Source organism: Chiloscyllium plagiosum, unplaced genomic scaffold (genome assembly GCF_037043375.1).
Source record: "Chiloscyllium plagiosum isolate Xiang-an unplaced genomic scaffold, Cpla_swu_hap1 HiC_scaffold_19, whole genome shotgun sequence".
NCBI lineage: Eukaryota > Metazoa > Chordata > Chondrichthyes > Orectolobiformes > Hemiscylliidae > Chiloscyllium > Chiloscyllium plagiosum.
The window spans coordinates 13,947,784-13,969,150 of NW_028270157.1; the positions used below are offsets into that span (position 1 = coordinate 13,947,784).

The following is a 21,367-nucleotide window of genomic DNA, read 5'->3' on the forward strand; positions in this document are numbered from 1 at the left end:
TACTGAGTCACAAATAAGTAGAATGGATGGCTTTGAGGTATGCAGAGAAGAGGTGTTGGAAATCCTGGAAAAGGTGAAAATAGATAAGTCCCCTGGGCCTGATGGCATTTATCCTAGGATTCTCTGGGAAGCAAGGGAGGAGATTGCAGAGCCATTGGCCTTGATTTTTATGTCCTCTTTGTCTACAGGAGTAGTGCCAGAAGACTGAAGGATAGCAAATGTGGTTCCCTTGTTCAAAAAGGGGAGTTGGGATAACCCTAGTAACTATAGGCCGGTGAGTCTCACTTCTGTTGTGGGCAAAGTCTTAGAGAGAATTGTAAGGGATAGGATTTATGCACATCTGGATAGGAATAATGTGATCAAGGATAGTCAGCATGGTTTTGTGAAGGGCAGGTCGTGCCTCACAAACCTTATTGAATTCTTTGAAAAGGTGACGAAGGAGGTTGATGAGGGGAAAGCAGTAGATGTGGTATATATGGATTTTAGTAAGGCGTTTGATAAGGTTCCCCATGGTAGGCTACTGCAGAAAATACGGAGATATGGCATTGAGGGTGAGTTGGACGTTTGGATTAGGAATTGGCTGGATGGAAGAAGACAGAGGGTAGTAGTTGATGGCAAAGTTTCTTCATGGAGTGCCGTCACTAGCGGTGTTCCGCAAGGATCTGTTTTGGGACCATTGCTGTTTGTCATTTTTATAAATGACCTGGAGGAGGGGTTAGAAGGTTGGGTGAGCAAGTTTGCGGATGATACGAAAGTCGACGGAGTTGTTGACAGTGAGGAAGGATGTGGCAGGTTACAGCAGGATATAGAGAAGCTGCAGAGCTGGGCAGAAAGGTGGCAAATGGAATTCAATGTAGCTAAGTGTGAGGTGATTCACTTTGGGAAGAATAACAAAAAGATGGGGTACTGGGCTAATGGTCGGATACTTGGCAGTGTGGATGAGCAGAGGGATCTTGGTGTCCATGTACACAGATCTCTGAAAGTTGCCACCCAGGTAAATAGTGCGGTGAGGAAGGCATATGGCGTACTGGCTTTTATTGGTAGAGGAATTGAGTTCCGGAGCCCTGAGGTCATGATGCAGTTGTATAAGACTCTGGTGCGGCCGCATCTGGAATATTGTGTGCAGTTTTGGTCGCCATACTATAGGAAGGATGTGGAGGCACTGGAACGGGTGCAGAGGAGGTTTACCAAGATGTTGCCTGGTATGGAAGGAAGATCGTATGAGGAAAGACTGAGACACTTGGGGCTGTTTTCATTAGAGAAAAGAAGGTTTAGGGGTGACTTGATTGAGGTGTACAAGATGATTGGGGGTTAGATAGGGTTGACAGTGTGAACCTTTTCCCGCGTATGGAGTCGGGTATTACAAGGGGGCATAGCTTTAAATTAAGGGGGGGTAGATATAGGACTGAAGTTAGGGGTAGGTTCTTCACTCAGCGAGTCGTAAGTTCATGGAATGCCCTGCCAGTAGCAGTGGTGGACTCTCCCTCTTTATGGGCATTTAAGCGGGCATTGGATAGGTATATGGAGGATAGTGGGTTAGTATAGGTCAGGTGGGCTTGGATCGGCGCAACATCGAGGGCCAAAGGGCCTGTACTGCGCTGTATTCTTCTATGTTCTATGTTCTATGTTCTAATGGGAGACTCTAAAAAGTCAGATCCTTAGAGTAATAAGGAGGCAGGTCCCCTCCAAAAATAAGAGTGGTGCCACCAAATCTAGACCCTTGTGGTTTTCCAGAAAAACACAGAGGAAGATTCAAAAAAGGAAGCTTATGAGAGTCATAAAAAACTTAACACTGCAGATAGCCTAGAGGGGCATAGAAAGTACAGCGATCAAGTTAAAAAAGAAATGAGGAAATGAAAGAAAAGGCATGAAAAAATATTTGCAAGCAAGATAAAGGAAAACCCAAAGATGTTTAATCAACGTAAAGTCAAAGGATAGTTAAGGAAACAGTGGGACCTCTCAGAGATGAAGAAGAGAACTTGAGTGAAGATGCAGAAAGTATGGGAAAAAATTTAAATGAAACTTTTTTTGTTTCTGTTTTCATAAAGAAAGGGATGATGTAAATATAGTAATCCAACAGGAGCAGTGTGAAATATTGGACAAAACAACCAAAGCGAGAGGGGAAGTGTTAGAGGAGTTGGAATCCTTGAGAAATCCTCGGATAGGTCGTCGTAGCCAGGGGGATTGTTCCCTAGGATGCTGAAGGTGGTTAGGGAGGAAATAATAGGTGCTTCTGAGGATGATTTTCTAATCTTCACTCGACATGGATCAGGTGCCAGAGGACTGGAGGATTGTAAACATGTTCCTATTGTTTAAAAAGTGTACCAAGGAAATACCAAGCAATTACAGGTCAGTTAGTCTTACTTTCGTGATGGGCAAATTGTTGGAATCAATCCTGAGAGATTGGATAAACTGTCACTTATAAAGGTATGGGCTAGTCAGGGATAGTCAACATGGCTTTGTTAGCAAAAGGCCATGCCATACAAATTTGACTGAATTGTTTGAGGAAGTGACAAAGACAATTGGTGAGGGTAGTGCAGTGGATGTTGTCCACATGGATTTTAGTAAGGCATTTGACAAGGTCCCACATAGCAAACATGATGGGAACACCACCACCTGCAAGTCCCCCTCCAAACCACTCACCATCTTGACTTGGAAATATATTGCCGTTCCTTCACTGTGCAAAATCCTGGAATTTCCTCCCCATGGGAATTGTGGGTTTACCTACAGCATGTCGACTGCAGCGGTTCAAGAAGGCAGCTCACCACCATCTTCTCAAGGGCAGCTAGGATCAGGCAATGAATGCTGCCCTAACCAGCAACACCCACAGCGAATGAATAAAAAAAGGTCAAAAAGTAGAAGCCCTTGGGATTCAAGGTAATGTGTCAAATTGGATCTAAAGTTGGTTTAGTAACGGGAAAGAAAGGGTAATAGTAAATGGCTACCCTTGCGACTGGAAAGCTGTTTCAAGTGGGATTCCATAGGATTGGGTGTTGGGACCTGCTGTTTGTTTTAAACATTAATGATTTGGACTTGAATGTGGGGGACACAATTGGGAAATTTGCAGATAAGACAAAAATTAGCCACGTACTGAAGACTGTAGAGGATAGCTTGCAGTTCCAAAGTGATATTTAATGCGGAGTGTAGGGTGTAGGTTTGCTCACTGAACTGTAGGTTTGATATCCAGACGTTTCATTACCTGGCTAGGTAACATCATCAGTAGCGACCGCCAAGTGATACTAATGCGTTGGTGGAGTGGCAGGAAAGTGGCAGATGGAGTTCCATTCTGATAAATGCGAGTTACGGAGGACAAACAGGAAAAAGGGAATACACAAAATATGGGAATATACAGAGAGGAGTAGATGAAGTGGGAGATTGTGGCGTGCAAGTGCGCAGGTTCCTAAAGGTAGCAGTACAATTAGATAAGTTTGTAAAGAAGGCATATGGAACAATCGCCTTCATTGGCAGACGTACAAAATACAGAATTTGGTGCATGTATGAACAAGCTGCCAGAGGAAGTCATAGGGTCATAGAGATGTACAGCATGGAAACGGACCCTTCGGTCCATCCACGCCAACCAGATATCCCAACCCAATCTAGTCCTACTTGCCAGCACCTGGCCCATATCCCTCTAAACCCTTCATATACCCATCCAAATGCCTTTTAAATGTTGCAACTGTACCAGCCTCCACCACATCCTCTGGCAGCTCATTCCATACATACACCACCCTCTGCGTGAAAATGTTGCCCCTTAGGTCTCTTTTATATCTTTCCCCTCTCACCCTAAACCTATGCCCTCTAGATCTGGACTCCCCCACCCCATGGAAAAGACTTTGTCTATTAATCCTGTCCATGTCCCTCATGATTTTATAAACCTCTATAAAGTCAGCTCTCAGACTCTGACACTCCAGGGAAACCAGCCCCAGCCTGTTCAGCCTCTCCCTGTAGCTCAAATCCTCTAACCCTGGCAACATCTTTGTAAATCTTTTCTGAACCCTTTCAAGTTTCACAACGTCCTTCCGATAGGAAGGAGACCAGAATTGCATGCAATATTCCAACAGTGGGCTAACCAATGTCCTGTACAGCCACAACATGACCTCTCAACTCAATACTCTGACCAATAAAGGAAAGCATACCAAACGCCTTCTTCATTATCCTATCTACCTGTGACTCCACTTTCAAGAAGCTAAGAACCTGCACTCCAAGGTCTCTTTGTTCAGCAACACTCCCTAGGACCTTACCATTAAGTGTATAAGTACTGCTAAGATATATTTTCCCAAAATGCAGCACCTCGCATTTATCTGAATTAAACTCCATCTGCCACTTCTCAGCCCATTGGCCCATCTGGTCAAGATCCCATTGTAATCTGAGGTAACCTTCTTCGCTGTCCACTACAGCTTCAATTTTGGTGTTATCTGTAAAGTTACTAACTATACCTATTATGCTCACATCCAAATCATTTATATAAATGACGAAAAGTAGAGGACCCAGCACCAATCCTTGTGCCACTTCACTGGCCACAGGCCTCCAGTCTGAAAAACAACTGTCCACCACCACCCTCTGTCTTCTACCTTTGAGCAAGTTCTGTAATCAAATGACTAGTTCTCCCTGTATTCCGTGAGATCTAACCTTGCTAACCAGAATCCCAAGGGGAACCTTACTGAAGTCCATATAGATCACACTTACTGCTCTGCCCTCTTTAATCCTCTTTGTTACTTCTTCAAAAAATTCAATTAAGTTTGTGAGACATGATTTCCCACACACAAAGCCATGTTGACTATTCCTAATCAGTCCGTGCCTTTCCAAATACATGTACATCCTGTCTGTCAGGATTCCCTCCAACAACTTGCTCTTCACTGACATCCGGCTCACTGGTCGAGAGTTCCCTGGCTTGTCCTTACCGCCCTTCTTAAACAGTGACACCACGTTTGCCAACCTCCAGTCTTCCGACACCTCACCTGTGACTATTGATGATACAAATATCTCAGCAAGAGGCCCAGCAATCACTTCCCTAGCTTCCCACAGAGTTCTCGGGTACACCTGATCAGGTTCTGGGGATTTATCCACTTTTATGTGTTTCAAGACATCCAGCACTTCCTCCTCTGTAATATGGACATTTGATGGAGGCTGGTACAATAACAACATTTAAAAGGCATCAGGATGGGGTATATGAATAAGAAGGGTTTAGAGGGAAATAGACCAAGTGCTGGCAAATGGGACTAGATATCTGGTCGGCATGGACGAGTTGAACCAAAGGGTCTGTTTCCGTGCTCGTGACTCTATGACTCCATGACCATCTCAAAGGACATAGGCAGCCCGATACATGGGACTTCATCCCCTGCAAGTTCCCCTCCAAGCCACATCCAGACTTGGAAGAATATCACTGTTCCTTCACTGTCGCTGGATCAAAATCCAGGAATACCCTTCCTAACAGCCCTGTTGATTAACTGCGCTCCATGAACAGCAATGGTTCAAGAAGGTGGCTCATCACAATCTTCTAAAGGCCAATTAGGAATGGGTAATAAATGCTTGTTCAGCCAGAGATGCCTATATCCTGTGAATTAATTTTTTAAAAGTCTGACCTGGCAAGAAAATTTGAACCTTGAACCTATGTATTTTCTTTTGTAAAACAGAATGGAATCCTGATGTATTTATTAAAGGAGACCAAATGACAAAGCAAATCATTTCCAATGCATGAATAAAAATTTTAAATGGAACTCATTTAATCATGGACAATGCTGATGAAGGCTCAGATGCTGTCAAGTCATAAGAACCTGTTAATCTTCAGTCCCGAACCCTAACGGAAATGTTTCCAGGAATATTGGCAGTTGTCCTTCATGATTCTGTAGACCCTAGAGCAGTTTCTACTTCGGTGGCAAATGTGACCCCACTATTTATTAAGAAATGGAGAGAAAAAATTGTAATGATAGCCTAACATCAGTATTAGGGAACAAAATCCACCAAAATGTGATTTCAGAACATTTGAAAAGCATTAATGGGATTGAACAAAGATAGTATGGGTTTATGAAAGGCAAATCTTGCTTTAAATATCCACTTGAGGATGTAACTGTTAGAATAGATAAGGGAGAAGGAATGGATGTGGTGTACTTGGAATTTCAGAAGGCTTTTGATAAAGTTCCTCTGAAGGGGTTAGTGAACAAAGTCAAAGCACATGGAATGTGGGTAATATAATCACTTGCATTGAGAATTGGCTGACAGACCAATTCCCAGAAACTGGGAATAAATGGGTCTTTTACTGAGTGGTAGACAGTGTCTCTGCCAGGCTGTTCTGTGAGAGGTTGGTTTGAATGGGCCTATATTCACTAGAATTTAGAGGGATGAGAGGGGATCCAATTAATATGTGTGAAAAGCTAACAGGACTAGTCAGCCTTTTTTTCATTCATTTGATGAGGGCTTTGGTAGCTCGGTCACCATTTGTTGCCAATCCCAGAGGGCAATTAAGAGTCAACCACATTGATGTGGGTATGGAGCCACATATAGACCAGACAAGGATGGCAGTTTCCTTCCCTAAAGGGCATTAAGTGAACCAGATGGATTTTTCCCCCGGCAATAAATTCACAGTCATCATTAGACTCTAATTCCAGAAATATATTAAATTCAAATTTGACCATCTGGTGGTAGGATTTGAACCCAGGTACCCAGAATGTTAGCTGGGTCCCTGGACTAACAGCCAAACAATAATACCACTGGGTCATCTCCTCCCTTGAAACAGATAGAATGGTTTTGCTAACTGGGGGCTCTGGAACCAGGGGACACAGGGTAGGACATTGAGGACTGACATAAGGGAGCATCAGGGCCAGCATGGGCCAGCTGGGCAGAATGGCCTACTCCAACAACACATCACATGAGCTCTGTGTAATGCTCTGTGAACTGTTGTCTCCGCCAACGCTGATTTAGCAGTTCTCTGTTTCAGACTGGCAGCATTTTGACATTGTCCCTCATTCACTGTTCACCCTCAGGTTCAGTACAGTTTGGGTGGGAACCTTTGAGCTCCGGTCCCGGCAGCTGCTCGGACACCAGCCGCTGCTGCACCGCCGGAAGCAGCGGCGGAGCTCGGAGCCCGGAGCCCGGAGCCGCCAGGACTCGGCACTTTCAGGTAAACAGACCGGGACCGGGACCGGGACCGGGACCGGGACCGGGACCGGGGGAGGGGGAGGGGACCGGCTTCACTAACCCCCGGGGGATACTGTGAGGAAAGGCCGTTCACTTCCAAACTCACACAGTCTGACCCCTGACCCCGACCCCCCCCCCCCACAGTCTGACCCCGAGCCCCCTCACTCTGACCGCCATCCCCACGGACTGACCCCCCACCCCCTCAATCTGACCCCCCACAGTCTGACCCCCCCGACCCCGACTGTCTGACCCCCCCCCCCGCAGACTGATTTAACCCCCACCCCCGCAGACTGATCCCCCCCCCACCCCCGCAGACTGATCCCCCCCCCACCCCCGCAGACTGATCCCCCCCCACCCCCGCAGACTGATCCCCCCCACCCCCGCAGACTGATCCCCCCCCACCCCCGCAGACTGATCCCCCCCCACCCCCGCAGACTGATCCCCCCCCCCGCAGACTGATTTAACCCCCACCCCCGCAGACTGATCCCCCCCACCCCCGCAGACTGATCCCCCCCACCCCCGCAGACTGATCCCCCCCCACCCCCGCAGACTGATCCCCCCCCACCCCCGCAGACTGATCCCCCCCCCCGCAGATTGATCCCCCCCCACCCCCTGCAGACTGATCCCCCCCACCCCCTGCAGATTGATCCCCCCCCACCCCCTGCAGACTGATCTCCCCCCCACCCCCTGCAGACTGATCCCCCCCCCAACCCCTGCAGACTGATCCCCCCCCTACCCCCGCAGACTGATTTAACCCCCCACCTCAGTCTGACTCCACCTTCTCTCAAAAAGACCAAAGGATACAGTAGCAGAGTTAGACTATTAGGCCCATCAAATCTGCTCCACCATTTGATCATGGCTGATATATTTCTCAAACAGCAAGCCAGGCAGCATCAGGGGGTGGAGGAGTCAATATTTTGGGTATAACTCACCTCCAGTCCTGATGAAGGGTCTCAACCCGAAATGACGACTTCACCACCTCCCGCTGCTGCCTGGCTTGCTGTGTTCTTCCAGCCTCCTGCTTGTCTACTTTGTAAACCAACATGTTTCTCAATTCCATTCTCTAGCCTTTTCCTTGATCCACGTTAATAATCAAGACCATATCTCTGTCTTAAAGACACTCGATGACTTGGTCTCCACTGCCTTCTGTGGCAACAAGTTCCACAGATTCACCCCCCTCTGGCCAGAGAAATTCCTCAGCATTTCAGTTCTCAAGTCCCAGTCTGTTCTACTAATGGAAACATTTTTTCCGTATCCACTCTATCCAGGCCTCTCAGTGTTCTGTAAGTTTAGATGAGATCTCCTCTTCTAAACTCCCATCGCGTACAGACCCAGAGTCCTCAGCTGCTCCTCATATGATCCCTGGAATCATTCTTGTAAACCTCATCCTCCAACACCAGCATATCTTTCCTTAGAGATGGGACTGAAAACTGCTGTAGTCCCCCTCAATCAGGGTTATTTTCTGCTGGTGTTCCAACACTTCCCAATCCTCGGGCTTTCAACTAATCTTCACATCCCTGTATGCCTTTCCTTTACTTTGATGCTGTCCCTGACTTCCCTTGTCAGCCATGGTTGCGTGGTCCTCTCTTCCTTCCTTGGTATGAATTTCTGCTGGGCCTCCTGAATATTGCCCAGAAACACCTGCCATTGGTGCTCCACTGTCTTCCCTGCTAGGCTCCCCTTTCAATCAAGTCTGACCCCTTTCCCCATAGTCTGACCCTCTCCCCTCCCCCCACAGTCTGACCACCCAACAATCTGTCCCCCTCCCCTGCCTCCCCACAGTCTGACTTCCTTCCGACCATCTGATCCCCCTGCCTATCCCTACTCACCCCACAGCCTGTCCATCCCCACAGTCTGACCCTCCCACTCCCCCAAAGCAGAAGTCTGCGCTTGTCTGTATTGAGCCAGGCAGTTCCTTGGTGAGAGCACATCGAAAGTTTCATTGATTTAGTGCACAAGGTAATATTGTTACAAATCTGTGTCTTACAACAGTGCCTGAGCTTCATGCCCAGTCAGTCGATGTGATGCGTCAGGGATGTGATGAGAGAAATGAGATGCTGTCCCATACAGTATTGGCAATTTTCTTTTGACGTACAAAGCTTATCAAAATGTCACTAGGCTACAGAGAGCTTGAGCGTTGAAGAGTCACGCTGTCCAAGCTTTTACATCTTGTCCTTATCAGGGCAGGCGTGCATTTGGTAATCAGGTGTCTGTCACGGTGAGTGCAGGATTAAGACAGTCTACTGTCTGTCTCTGTCTCAGCAGTAATAAAGCTCATTAATTGGCAACATCTTCCCAAATCTCACGTCTGTTAGCTCACAAGCTGGTTTCTGTTGCACTGATTTGAATGTGTCCTAAATGCAGGAATATTCTGATTGCTAGTGTTTTCCTGCCAACTAAATTACTGCGTTTACACCTTATTATTTAGTGTATTTCCTTTATTAGTTAGTGCTGCTAACAAGGAGTGCAAGTGAGCTAACTGTTCTTGCTGCACAATTGTTTTCTGTGATCAAGCTCTCTCATCTTCTTCAAAGTAATATTGCTTTCATCAGTTTTTTTGGGATAATTAATTGCACGCCCTATTTAAGAGCACTGAAACATTTTTGCGGTGTTTGTGGTGCTAGGTAAATGCAAGTTATTTGACCATGTAGCAAAAGCCCTGAAAACCTGAGTTGAAAGCTGTCGCCGTTGCTGAGAAATAATTTCCAAGATTTTTGGGAAGGAGATGAATCACAATGAGGCTATTCAGCCCTTTGAGCCTGTTCCGCTTTTCAAACAGCTCATGGTTAATTTTCGGCCTCTTGGATACTTTTCCCACTATCCTCATGTCCCTTGATGTCATTCGTATCCAGAAATCTGTCAGTATCCATCTTGAACATGCTGAATGACTCAGTCCCCAAAGACCTGCATGGCAGAGAATTCCTGAGTGAAGAAATCCGAAATGGCCTGACCCTGACACTGAGAACATATTCCCTTTTTCTAGACCCAACGACCAGGGGAATCAGCCTACACACATCCACCCTGTCAACGCCTGAAAACTTCCATGAGCTCAACTCTCGAGAGTTGACCAGTTTGCTCAAACTCTTCTTTTGAGCCATTTCTGCCATCCCAAAGATATTTTATAAGAAAGCCACAAAATATGTGAACCAAAGAATGGATTCATTGAGAAAATTGAGCTGCACCTTTTGAAACTTTGATTTTGTACAACACAAAGAAATGTCCTTCACTTTCCAAATCCAACTAATGACGCTGCCTCAGTTTGGCTAGAATGTTCTCTGCTTATCTAGGAACAGGTGCAGGTTGATAGAGTCAAACTTTGATCACAAAGCAATTTATGGGAGCACTTTTAGAGTTTAACTAGCTAAGTCTGTGTCATTTGTCAGCACTGAGTGGTGGTGAGCTTCCTGCCATTTTGTTCTCCTCAAGTCTTCTTGAGAAGACCACCTCCTCAAGGTGATAGATATGGGACAGATGTTAGAAGTAATTTCTTTACTCAGAGAGGAGTAGGGGCATGGAATGCACTGCCTGCAACAGTAGTAGACTCGCCAACTTTAACGACATTTAAGTGGTCATTGGATAGACAAATGGATGAGAATGGAATAATATAGGATAGATAGGCTTCAGATTGGTTACACAGGTCAGCGCAACATCCAGGGCTGAAGGGCCTGTATTGAGCTATAATATTCTATGTTCTGTGTTCAGTACTGCATTAATTGTGTTGGTAAGGAGAACTTTGCAAGATCACAGGGTTGCGTTTGTTGTCTTTTTCAGCGCCTAGGTCTGTTCTGGTACTCTGTCTAATTTAATTCCTTTTTTGAAGCATTGCAGTAGTTTGATACAACTGAGTGGTTTGCTAGGCCATTTTAAAAGGGAGTTAAGAGTCAACCACATTGCTGAGAGTCTGAAGTCATGTATAGGCCATACATAGTAAGACTGGCAAATTTCCCTTCCTTGAGGTTGTATCAGATGAGCTTTTGCAACAATCGGCAATGGTCATACTTAGATTTTTAATTCCAGATTGGGAGAGTTTGAATGAAAAAAAATTGATTCAGGTCTGGTCCCCAGAACATTACCTGCCTCTCTGGGTTATTAGTTCAGTGCCAATACCAGTCCACGATTATCTCCCCTTAAAGGATTAACTCAAAATGAGTAGGAAATACCCCCATCTCCCAATGTCAGGCATCTACTGCCCCCAGGTTCTGATAGTTACCCAGTCAGTCATCAGCAGTGCTTTGTCTGGCTCAGGGAGTAGATAGCTGTGGAAACCTCCTGCTCTCTTTCAGTGGGAAGTTTCAGATTCTCATCACCTTCATTGCACTGGTCAGTTGTCAGAGTCACTCTGAACACTGCTGCATTTGGTTGGGTCTGGCAAGGCTGATGTGATCTAATCTTGTTCTTGATGAAATGATTATGCTCATCCTCCCCTCAGTAGTTCTTTGGACTACTGATCAACTGTGAATTCTGTTAAACAGGGAATTTCTAGTGATTCAAATTGATGAGTTAGTTTGGTGAGTTTAGAGTCCTTTGCATGGTGTTTTATGGTTGTGTTTTTGGGAAGGAGTTAGTATAACATGCTCAAGGTGTCGAATGACCTTTTCCTGTTCCTAAGAATACGCACAATGAGCTGAGCCTATTCACCCTGAAACAATTGTATTGCATTGTTCAAGGATATAATTTTAAAATTTGGAATGATAATCAAGCGTACCCTTCTAACTCCTCCATCAAGGGACTGCATTCTCAAGTCGACCTGATTACAGAGCTGCTATAAGGGGCATCCCAGAATCAAGCCTGCTGAAGTAGTTGAGAAGTGGCTGCTTCTGAATCTGAACTTCGATTCACTCATGTGCTTTCTCCCCAGGTTTCCAAGCCAAAGAGATTTCAGACACTGCAGTCATGCAAAGCACATCAAATTACCTGTGGCTCATCTCTGACATCCTTGGGCAAGGAGCCACTGCTAATGTCTATCGTGGGCGGCATAAGGTGGGTTGTGCAGGTTCACTATTAAAGAAACTTCCCAATGTTTCCACATTCTCCCTCCACAGAAGCTGTCTGGCCTGCTGAGCTTTCTATGTTCATTTGAGAATTACACAGGGGCAGGTTGTAGGTTCAGCACTTCATTAATATCTCTAGATTAACTTTGAAACCTTTGTTTTAGAATGCCGGCTGTTTCTCAGATTAACCTGAATCTGTATTTTAGTTTAAATGGGCTGGTCGCAGTTCTTTTTCTCAGAAGTTAGATTTTGTTTTCTTATGAGGTTACATTATGCAGAATTTATAGCTAGTGCAAACAGAATTTAATGGAATCATCTGGACTGATTTTGACACTGAGAGAGAATCAGGGCCGAGTTGTCCAGATGTAATCTTTTCCTGATGGACTCCAGTTTCTTTCGCCTCTCCCAAGAGTTAACAGTGGGGAACTGTGGTGTTAGCAAGGTTGACATCATGATGCTCAGGGGTATAAAGAGTTTGGAGCAAGCTTGTCGCATCAGTTGACCCTTCATTTTTCTGTGCTCAGAAGGGTCAACTGCCAGCATCCTCAGAAGCTACAGTATGTGCATATTTGTATAAATCCAACAGCAACTAGTAATTGTTGGATTACTGTGACCTAGGCCTAGGCCACAGTAATGCCTATTTGCACTGGCATCTAGTTGATAAAATGCACTCAAAATGGTGGTGCTGATTGGCAGGGGGACACAGAAAATTGGGGCTTTGTGCGATTAAGTATAGATTACTGTGTGGTGCTGAAAAAGCACAGCCAGTCAGGCAGCGTCTGAGGAACAGGAGAGTCGATGTCTCGCACCTAAGCTCTTCATCAGGTTGGAGCTCTTCCTGATAAAGAGCTTATGCTCGAAACGTCGACTCTGCTGCTCCTCCTCAGATGCTGCCTGACCGGCTGTGCTTTTCCAGCACCACACTTTTTGACTCTGATCTCCAGCATCAGCAGTCCTTGCTTTCTCCTGAGTATAGATTATGTAGAGACAGCGCAGTGGTTTCTGAAGATCGGCCTCGAAAGTTGACTGTACTATGTTTTTCATGAGGAACAAACCTTTTTCCCATCATTGAAGTATTTTCAAATTGCCTCATTATTCAAGAACTTCCCATCCCCACAGAAACCTCCCTGTTTGACTGGAAATCACATGACATGTACTATCATCATGACACTACTGGTAAATGGAGAAGTATTCCAGACCCTCATTAATTTAGGATTACCTTGTTTCATTCACGAAGGCTGCTTGTTTCAGTCTTTAAATGAACAGTATTTTTGGGTTTTTAGCTGGTTACCGCGCAGTAAGACCTTTGGCCCATGATCCAATTCCCTTTTTGAACACCTCAGCTGAACATATATTCATGACAAGTCTGAGGCAAAGCATTTCAGATCCCAACAGCTTGGTGCACAAAAAGGTTTATCCTCAGACCAATGACCAAAAATCCCTTGACAATAATCAGGGAAATTGTGTACTGACTACAGTTACTTCCTCAACTAATGGTACAAGTCAACAGAAACGTTACAGAACAGAAATAGGCCATTCAGCCCATCATGTCTGCACTAGTGAATATGCTAATCGTCCATTCTAATCCATAGGCTTGCAGATTACAATGCTTCAGGTTCAGTTTCAGGTTTCTTTTAAATGAGCTGAAGGTGTATTCCTCAACTAGAATGCTCATCGCTTGTCCACACCTTGCTGTTTATACAGGGCCTTGATGTGGCCACACCTTGAGTATTGTGTACATTTTTGGTCTCCAGTCTGAAGAAGAACATTCCGCTATTGAGGTAGGCCAGCGAAGGTTCACCACCCTGATTCTGGGGATGGCAGGACTGGCATATGAAGAAAGACTGGATCGAGTAGGCTTGTGCTTGCTGGAATTTAGAAGAGCAAGAGGGAATCTTATAGAAACATATGAAATCCTAATGGGACTGGACAGGCTAGATTCGGGAAGAATGTTCCTAATGTTGGGGAAGTCCAGAACTAGGGGGTCACAGTCTAAGAATAAGAGATAAGCCATTCGGACTGAGATAAGGAAGAATTCTTTCACTCAGAGTTGTGAACCTGTGGAATTCTCTCCCACAGGAAACTGTTGGGGCCAATTCATTAGATACATTCAAGAGGGAGCTGGATGTGGTCCTTGTGGTTAAAGGATTCAAGGGGTATGGGGGAAAAGTGGAAATGGGATACTGAGATTGTATGATCAGCCATCATCATATTGAATGGTGGTGCACGTTGGAAGGGCCAAATGGCCGATTCCTGCAGCTATTTTTGATGTTTGTGCTAGTTGCATACATTCGTTGAGGAAAGATGAGCGAAGACTGGAGTGGAGCATAAACACCATCTACTGGTTGGGCCAAAAGGCCTGTTTCTGAGCCCTATATTTTGTCTCATCCTATGTCATGACTGTCATGTTTGTCCATGTTAGTGACTACTGTACCTTAAATAAAAAATTATTCTTGAGCTGTCTTAGTAAGAATTTGCAGCAAGTATTTGAGAGTGTTATGTAATTTCTCACAGAAAACAGGTGACCTGTATGCTGTCAAAGTATTCAACAACATCAGCTTTCTGCGCCCGATTGAAGTACAGATGCGGGAGTTTGAGGTCCTCCGGAAATTGAACCATAAAAATATTGTGAAACTCTTTGCAGTAGAAGAGGAGGTATGGAAATCACAACATTTCATTCCTTGCCTGTCTGATTGGTTTTGACATGGACTCCAAAACTCTTCACCTTCTTCAATAGAAAACCTTAGTTTGAAGCTTGCGTGAAAGTTGACCCGGGGCACTGGTGGTGCAGTGATAGCATCCCTGTCTTGATACTAGGAGGCCTGGGTTCAAGTCCCACGTGCCTCTAATTTTCTTTGTTCTTTGGAAAATAGGCGACAGGTTTAGATCGAAGATCTGGATCGGAGCAGGCTTGGAGGACTGAAGAGTGTGTTCCTGTGCTGTAATTTTCTTTGTTCTTTGTTCTAAGCTGTGTAATGGCATCTCTGAATAGGTTGTTTGGAAAGCAAAATGAAGCAGACCCAGAGATTGGTCTGCAGAACTGCCTGTGCTGGGTTGTGACTAGCCTATATAAGCTACGAGCAGTGGATCTGTTTTGGTGTTCAGCAATAAATGATGCTCCTTTCCGATCAGGCTTCCTGAGTCATTACACTTATTTTCTAGTTACGTCTGTGATCATTCTTCCCTAATTAGCTTTAGGGAGTATTTTAAATTTAAGTACTTTGAAGTAAAAATAACATCTTACAACTCTTGCATGTTTCCAATGTGTATCTCTGAGTCCACATCACAACTTAATGTTTACATTGTGTGCGTGTAGCAATGGATATGTTGACAGGAATCCAAAACTGACTGAAAAGAAAATGATATTAACTGGACTGAAATGAAAGTGATACTTAACTGCACTATCAAACAATGATCCGCGCTGAGTTATTCTACCTCAGTAACCCAGCAACTTTAAAGTGATCCCGCCCCAAAACACCTTCTCAATTTCTGCCAATAGAGTGGTTAATCAGTCAGCTGAACTGTTAGTTTGGAACTTCCTTATATCTGTTTATGATGCCAGTGTTGGACTTAGCCTGGAGAAAGTGAGGGCTGCAGATGCTGGAGATCAGAGTCGAGAGTGTGCTGCTGGTAAAGCACAGCAGGTCAGGCAGCATCCAAGGAGCAGGCGAATTGACTTTTCTGGCATAAGCCTTTCAGTAGGAATGAGGCTTATTCCTGATGAAGGGCTCTTGCCCGAACGTCGATTCTCCTGCTCCTTGGATGCTGCCTGATCTGCTGTGCTTTTCCAGCAGCACACTCTCGACTCTGGATTTAGCCAGCACGCACCTCACACTCCCCAGAAAACACCAGAGAATCTTGAACTGATCTTAAGACAGAGCAAGGACATTAAAAAACAGGTTATAAAGTGAAAAAGAGGCTATTTCCACTAACAAGAGACTCATTTAAACAGGGGGCACACTGAGGACCTTGATTATCTGATTAACTGAATTTTGGATTATCCGAACAAGATCGCAAGATCCTGATGCTTGGCTAACTATGTTATTCAGCATTCGATTAACCGAACTCCCCACCTGTGTCCTTTGGACAATCAAGGTTCTCTGTACTCAACAAAATAACCGAAGGAGAGAGAAGGATAATTCTGCTTTTGCATTGCCTTGCAGTGTACCTCCTGGAAAGATAATGGAAGCAGATTTTAGTAAGTTTCAAAAGGGGATTTTGATATCTATTTAAAAAGCAATGTTTGCAGCAGCAAGAGCAAGGGGCGGGGTTAACCGAAAAGCTTTTTGAAAGAGAGAGTACGGGCACAATTAGCTGATTCCATGAAAAAGCTGTCACAGTCCCTTCCCAGCCAAGCTCTGTGCGAAATATTAAATCCTTGCATTAAGCCCTTCAGTGCTGATCTCAGCAGGCTTGCACATCGGTGCAAGGTTTGTCTATATGAAAAAATGTCTATAGTAAACTGTCACACTATTAGTCAGCCTGTGGTGAATGAAGAATATTTGAGTCTCACCGTGCTCTCACTATTCGTGTACGTTCTATGTATGAGTATGATTAAGATGCTCTTGTGGCTCTTTTTTCTTCCTTGCTGTCAATGCAGCTTTATTTTTGTGCATTTGCAAAATAGTGTATGGAGCCATCAGCGCTCCCTTGCATGTAGATGCCAGTCAGCATACTAACCGTTGTCTGATTTGGCACATGACCCAGTGCAGATGTGATGGTGTGACCGCTGCTGTATGCAAACAGCAATGTGGGGCCACAGGCGAGTGCTCAGTGGGTTCACGTGAGGACCAGGTGCAGTTATCTGTCTAATTTATGGAGTAAGATGAGGCCAACATCTGCACAGGATACTATCGTTGACACATGCATTGAGTTATATAAGATCCTGATGGTGCTTGACCTGGTGGATGTGGAAAGGAAAATAAAAGGCCATTTAAAAAGAAAGAGAAATCCTTGACTAAAGGTTATGTGTCTTTGAAATGCTCTTCCTCAAAAGGCAGTCTTTTTGAGGCAGTGGAAGGGGATGAAAGGTTGTTGGGGCAGAGGCAGAAACGTGAAGTAATCAGAAGAGCCATGATCCTGTTGAATGGCAGAGCAGACCTGACTGGGTTGTGTGACCTGCTCCAGCACCTCACTCAAAAGTTCCTGTAATTCTTGTCTAACACCTCCCTGGATCTCTCTTCCTAACTCCAGAATTTGGTCTTCCAAATTTTCATGCAATTGTGTTACTTACCAATATTGAGATGGAGGGGAGGCAGTGGTGTAGGCTTATCTCACTGGATTAGTAATCTGGAACACCAGGTTAATGTTCTGGGGGAATGTATTCAAATCTCACCATGACGGATCATCAAAAAATCTAGGGTAAAATGCTGGTGACCATGTAATCACTGTCAATTGTCATTAAAAACCAGTCTGGTTCACTAATATCCTTTCCTTCCTTTCGAGAAGGAGATCTGCCATCATCACCCAGTCTGGCTGGCATGTGATTCCTAGACTCCTAACTGCCCTCTGGGTAATTAGGGCTGGGCAATGAATGCCAGTGACATCCCATAAATGAATTAAAAAAAACAGCTGTGAAAACACCAATGAGGAAGAGTTGCATGGGCCCTCTGATCGATGAGACGTTATACCAAGGTTCCCTCCAATTCCATGGCACTGTTACAAAAGAGTAGGGCAGTTCTCCCTGATGTCCTGGCCATAAAAGGATTATCTTGCTATTTATCTTGTGGGAGCTTGCTGTATGCAAAACTGGCTGCTGTCTCTCTTGCATTGCAGTGGTGATAACATGTAAAAAGCTTTGTGATGCATGAAAATATAATAGCAGCTCTGCTTTACACTGAAACATCTGTACGTTGTGTTGAAGTGGCTGTTGGAATGAGGCTGACACACGTCCAGAAAAAGTTGACACGGGTTGATTCTAGGCAGATAGGGATTTTCAGGTGAGAGGAGATTGAATTGATTAGGTTTATGCTCATGGAATTTAGGGAATTTAGGGGAATGAGAGGAGACCGTATTGAAACGTAAGGTTTTTAGAGGAGCATGATAGGCTCGATGTGAACAGCTCATTTCCCCTTCTAGGCGAGTCAAGGACCAGAGGGCATAATGTCAGAGTAAAGCATTGCTTACTTAAGACTGATGAGGGATTTCTTCTTTCAGAATGGACCATAATACTTCGGAACTGAAATTGTCTGTCCATCCCAACGAATTTGTTCCACCATTCAATGAGATCATGGCTGATCTAATAATACTCAACTCCCTTTTACTTTCTTTTCTCTGCAGCCTGCTTTCCTTTTGTCGGTCCAACTCTTCACCTGGAAATGGTACTTGATGGTTGCCAGTTGTCACTTTGTCACTCTGGTTTAATTTATACTAGTGACATTCCTTTAGCTTCTGTATGTTTCACCCTCTTGGTAACTGCTGAACCCCACCCTACAGCTCCCTTTGTAAACCATTTGTTTTATTTTTATTCCACCTTTGCTCCAACAATTTATATTGCTTCAGTGTTTTCCACAACTGTGTGTATTTTGAAGGTCTTTGTTACTACTCATTCACCCTTTTCAACTGTTCCCTGATGTCCAGACGTGTGTTTTGCTCGGATTCCCTTGCAGCATGCTTCATTTGGTCAGTTGCAGCTAGGAGTTGATTGGCAAAGATCTCTCGTGTGGCAAGATTCCCTGGATTCCGTTTGCTAATGTGATTGGGTGATTCTACCCTCTTAAGACTTTTTGAGCAGCGGTTGTGCCAGCTTTGTTGCCTCTAAAACTTGGTTCTGTTGTACTTCAGGTCTCCAGCAGAAATAAAGTACTTGTCATGGAGTTTTGTTCATGTGGAAGCCTGTACACTGTGCTGGAGGAGGCAGGCAATGCATTTGGCCTACCCGAATCCGAGTTCCTGATTGTATTGCGAGATGTGGGTGAGTTCCTGATGATTTCACTACCCGCCAAGTATGCGGTTCACGGCCTTAATGAAAGCTAAAGTGAGGATGCTATTTCCCATGTAAGGGAAAAGTTTAAAACATTTCATTGTGCGATAGGTGGGTGATAAAGTATTCTTTATTGAAAATCCATTTGTTGAATGTCCCTGGTTATCAGCAAACTATTTTAGTTGAGACCCTGGTGCTAGAAAAGTACAGCCGGTCAGGCAGCATCTGAGGAGCAAGCGAATCGACGTTTCGGGCATAAGCCCTTCATCAGGAATGAGGGGGCAGCCCAAGGGCTGATGAAAGGCTTATGCCCGAAACGTTGATTTTCCTGCTTCTTGGATGCTGCCTGACCTGCTGTGCTTTTCCAACACCATACTCATGGCTAATCTCCAGCATCTGCAGTCCTCACTTTCTCCTAGCAAACTATTTTACTTTGGATGTAAGTTTGCTCGCTGAGCTGGACAGTACATTTTCAGACGTTTCGTCACCATATTAGGTAACATCATCATTGAACCTTAGGTGAAGCACTGGTGATATGGCCTGCTTTTTATTTATGTGTTTAGGTTTCCTTAGGTTGGTGACGTAATTTTTGTGATGATGCCATTTCCTGTTCTTTTTCTCAGGGGGTGGTAAATGGGATCCAAGTCAATGTGTTTGTTGATAAAATTCCAGTTGGAATGCCATGCTTCTAGGAATTCTTGTGCTGGTCTCTGTTTGGCTTGTTCTAAGATGGTTGTGTTGTCCCAGTTGAAGCGGTGTCCTTCCTCATCTGTATGTAAGGATACTAGTGAGAGTAGGTCATGTCATTTTGTGGCGAGTTGGTGTTCATATATCCTGCTGGCTAGTTTTCTGCCTGTTGTCCAATGTAGTGTAGCATGGCATTCCAACCAGAACTCTCGACAAACACATCAACTTGGATCCCATTTACCACCCCTGAGAAAAATACAGAAAATGGTGTCACCAACCCAAGGAAACCTAAACACATAAGTAAAAGTGGGCCATACCACCAGTGCTTCACCAGAGGCTCACTAATGATGTTGCCTAGTATAGCGACGAAACGTCTGAAAACAAACTTTCCAGCTCTGCGAGCAAACCTACATCCAGAACCTCAAACTGAGCTTCAAATCTTCTCAAAACTTGCAACTATTTTATTATCCGAACACTCCACAACCAAGTGGGATCAAAGTAGATTTTGCCAGTTTCTTTATTTTCCCTCCCCCCACCTTATCCCAGATCCAACCTTCCAATTTGGCACCGACCTCTTGAACTGTCCTACCTGTCAATCTTCTTTCCCTCCTATCTGCTCCACCCTCCTTTTCAACCTATCACCATCACCCTCCATCTTCATCTGCCTATCGCATTCCCAGCTACCTTTTTCCCTCAGCCCCTTGGGTCACCCCCTTATTCCTGGCGAAGAGCTTATGCTCGAAACGTTGACTCTCCTGCTCCTCGGATGCTGCCCGACCGCCTGTGCTTATCCAGCACCATACTTTTCAACAAATCTCCAGCATCTGCAGTCCCCACTTTTTCCTATTTTATTATCAAAGTCTGGTAATATTAAAAAAGACAGAATTTTGTTGTTGTTTTCCATTAGATGAAAGCAAACAGTGAATTTATTTTCTTCCTCCTTCAGGCGCTTGGCTACTTTAATTTATTTTCTAGACTTTCCCTCTTTTTTTTTGATCCAGTCCATCATTCCCCCAGATCACTGATTCCCTCACTTAGACTGGATGCTGCAGCCACTCTTCCATACACCTGGGTTTGTTTGATGTTAATGACACGGGATTAGTAATCCAAAAGCTGAGGCATTGCTCTGGGGCATGAGTTCAAATCCCATCACAGCAGGTGGAATTTTAACTTTAGCTCATAAAATATTGAATTGGAAACTAATCTCATTAAACTATCATTGCTGTAAAGAAAGATCCCTCTGGTTCTCAAAAGTTCTTCAGGAAAGGAAATCTGCCATCCTTATCCTGTCTGGCCTACATATGACTCCAGACCCACAATGATGTGGTTAATCCAGCTGTCTGCAGAGATGGCTTGAGCAAGACTCTCAGTTCAAGCACAGTTAAGGATGGGTGATAAATGCTGGCCTGTCAACGGTGGCTATATCTCATGAAAGAATAAAACAGAAACTAGTTCGCATACATCCACTAAGAGTAAATGCAACTGAGTCAGGGTAAATGTAGAGTAATTGGGTTGGGGAATAGGTCTGGGTGGGTTACTGTTTGGAAGGTCGGTATGGACTTGTTGGGCTGACTGGCTTGTTTCCACACTGTAGAGATTCTATGAGTGAACCTGACACTGTCCGCACCTAGTG

General features: G+C 44.7%; 1 protein-coding gene across 1 annotated transcript in view; it reads left to right on the plus strand.

Annotated features, from left to right (window-relative positions):
• Positions 1-7,015: 7,015 nt before the first annotated feature.
• The window catches only part of tbk1 (TANK-binding kinase 1), a 46,627-nt gene continuing 32,275 nt past the window's right edge, over positions 7,016-21,367 (plus strand). Inside the window, exons 1-4 of the mRNA XM_043709951.2 lie at positions 7,016-7,117; positions 11,993-12,114; positions 14,640-14,780; positions 18,909-19,038. Coding sequence (XP_043565886.2) covers positions 12,028-12,114; positions 14,640-14,780; positions 18,909-19,038 — 358 coding nt within the window. The 5' untranslated portion in view covers positions 7,016-7,117; positions 11,993-12,027. The remainder of the gene's footprint in view (positions 7,118-11,992; positions 12,115-14,639; positions 14,781-18,908; positions 19,039-21,367) is intronic.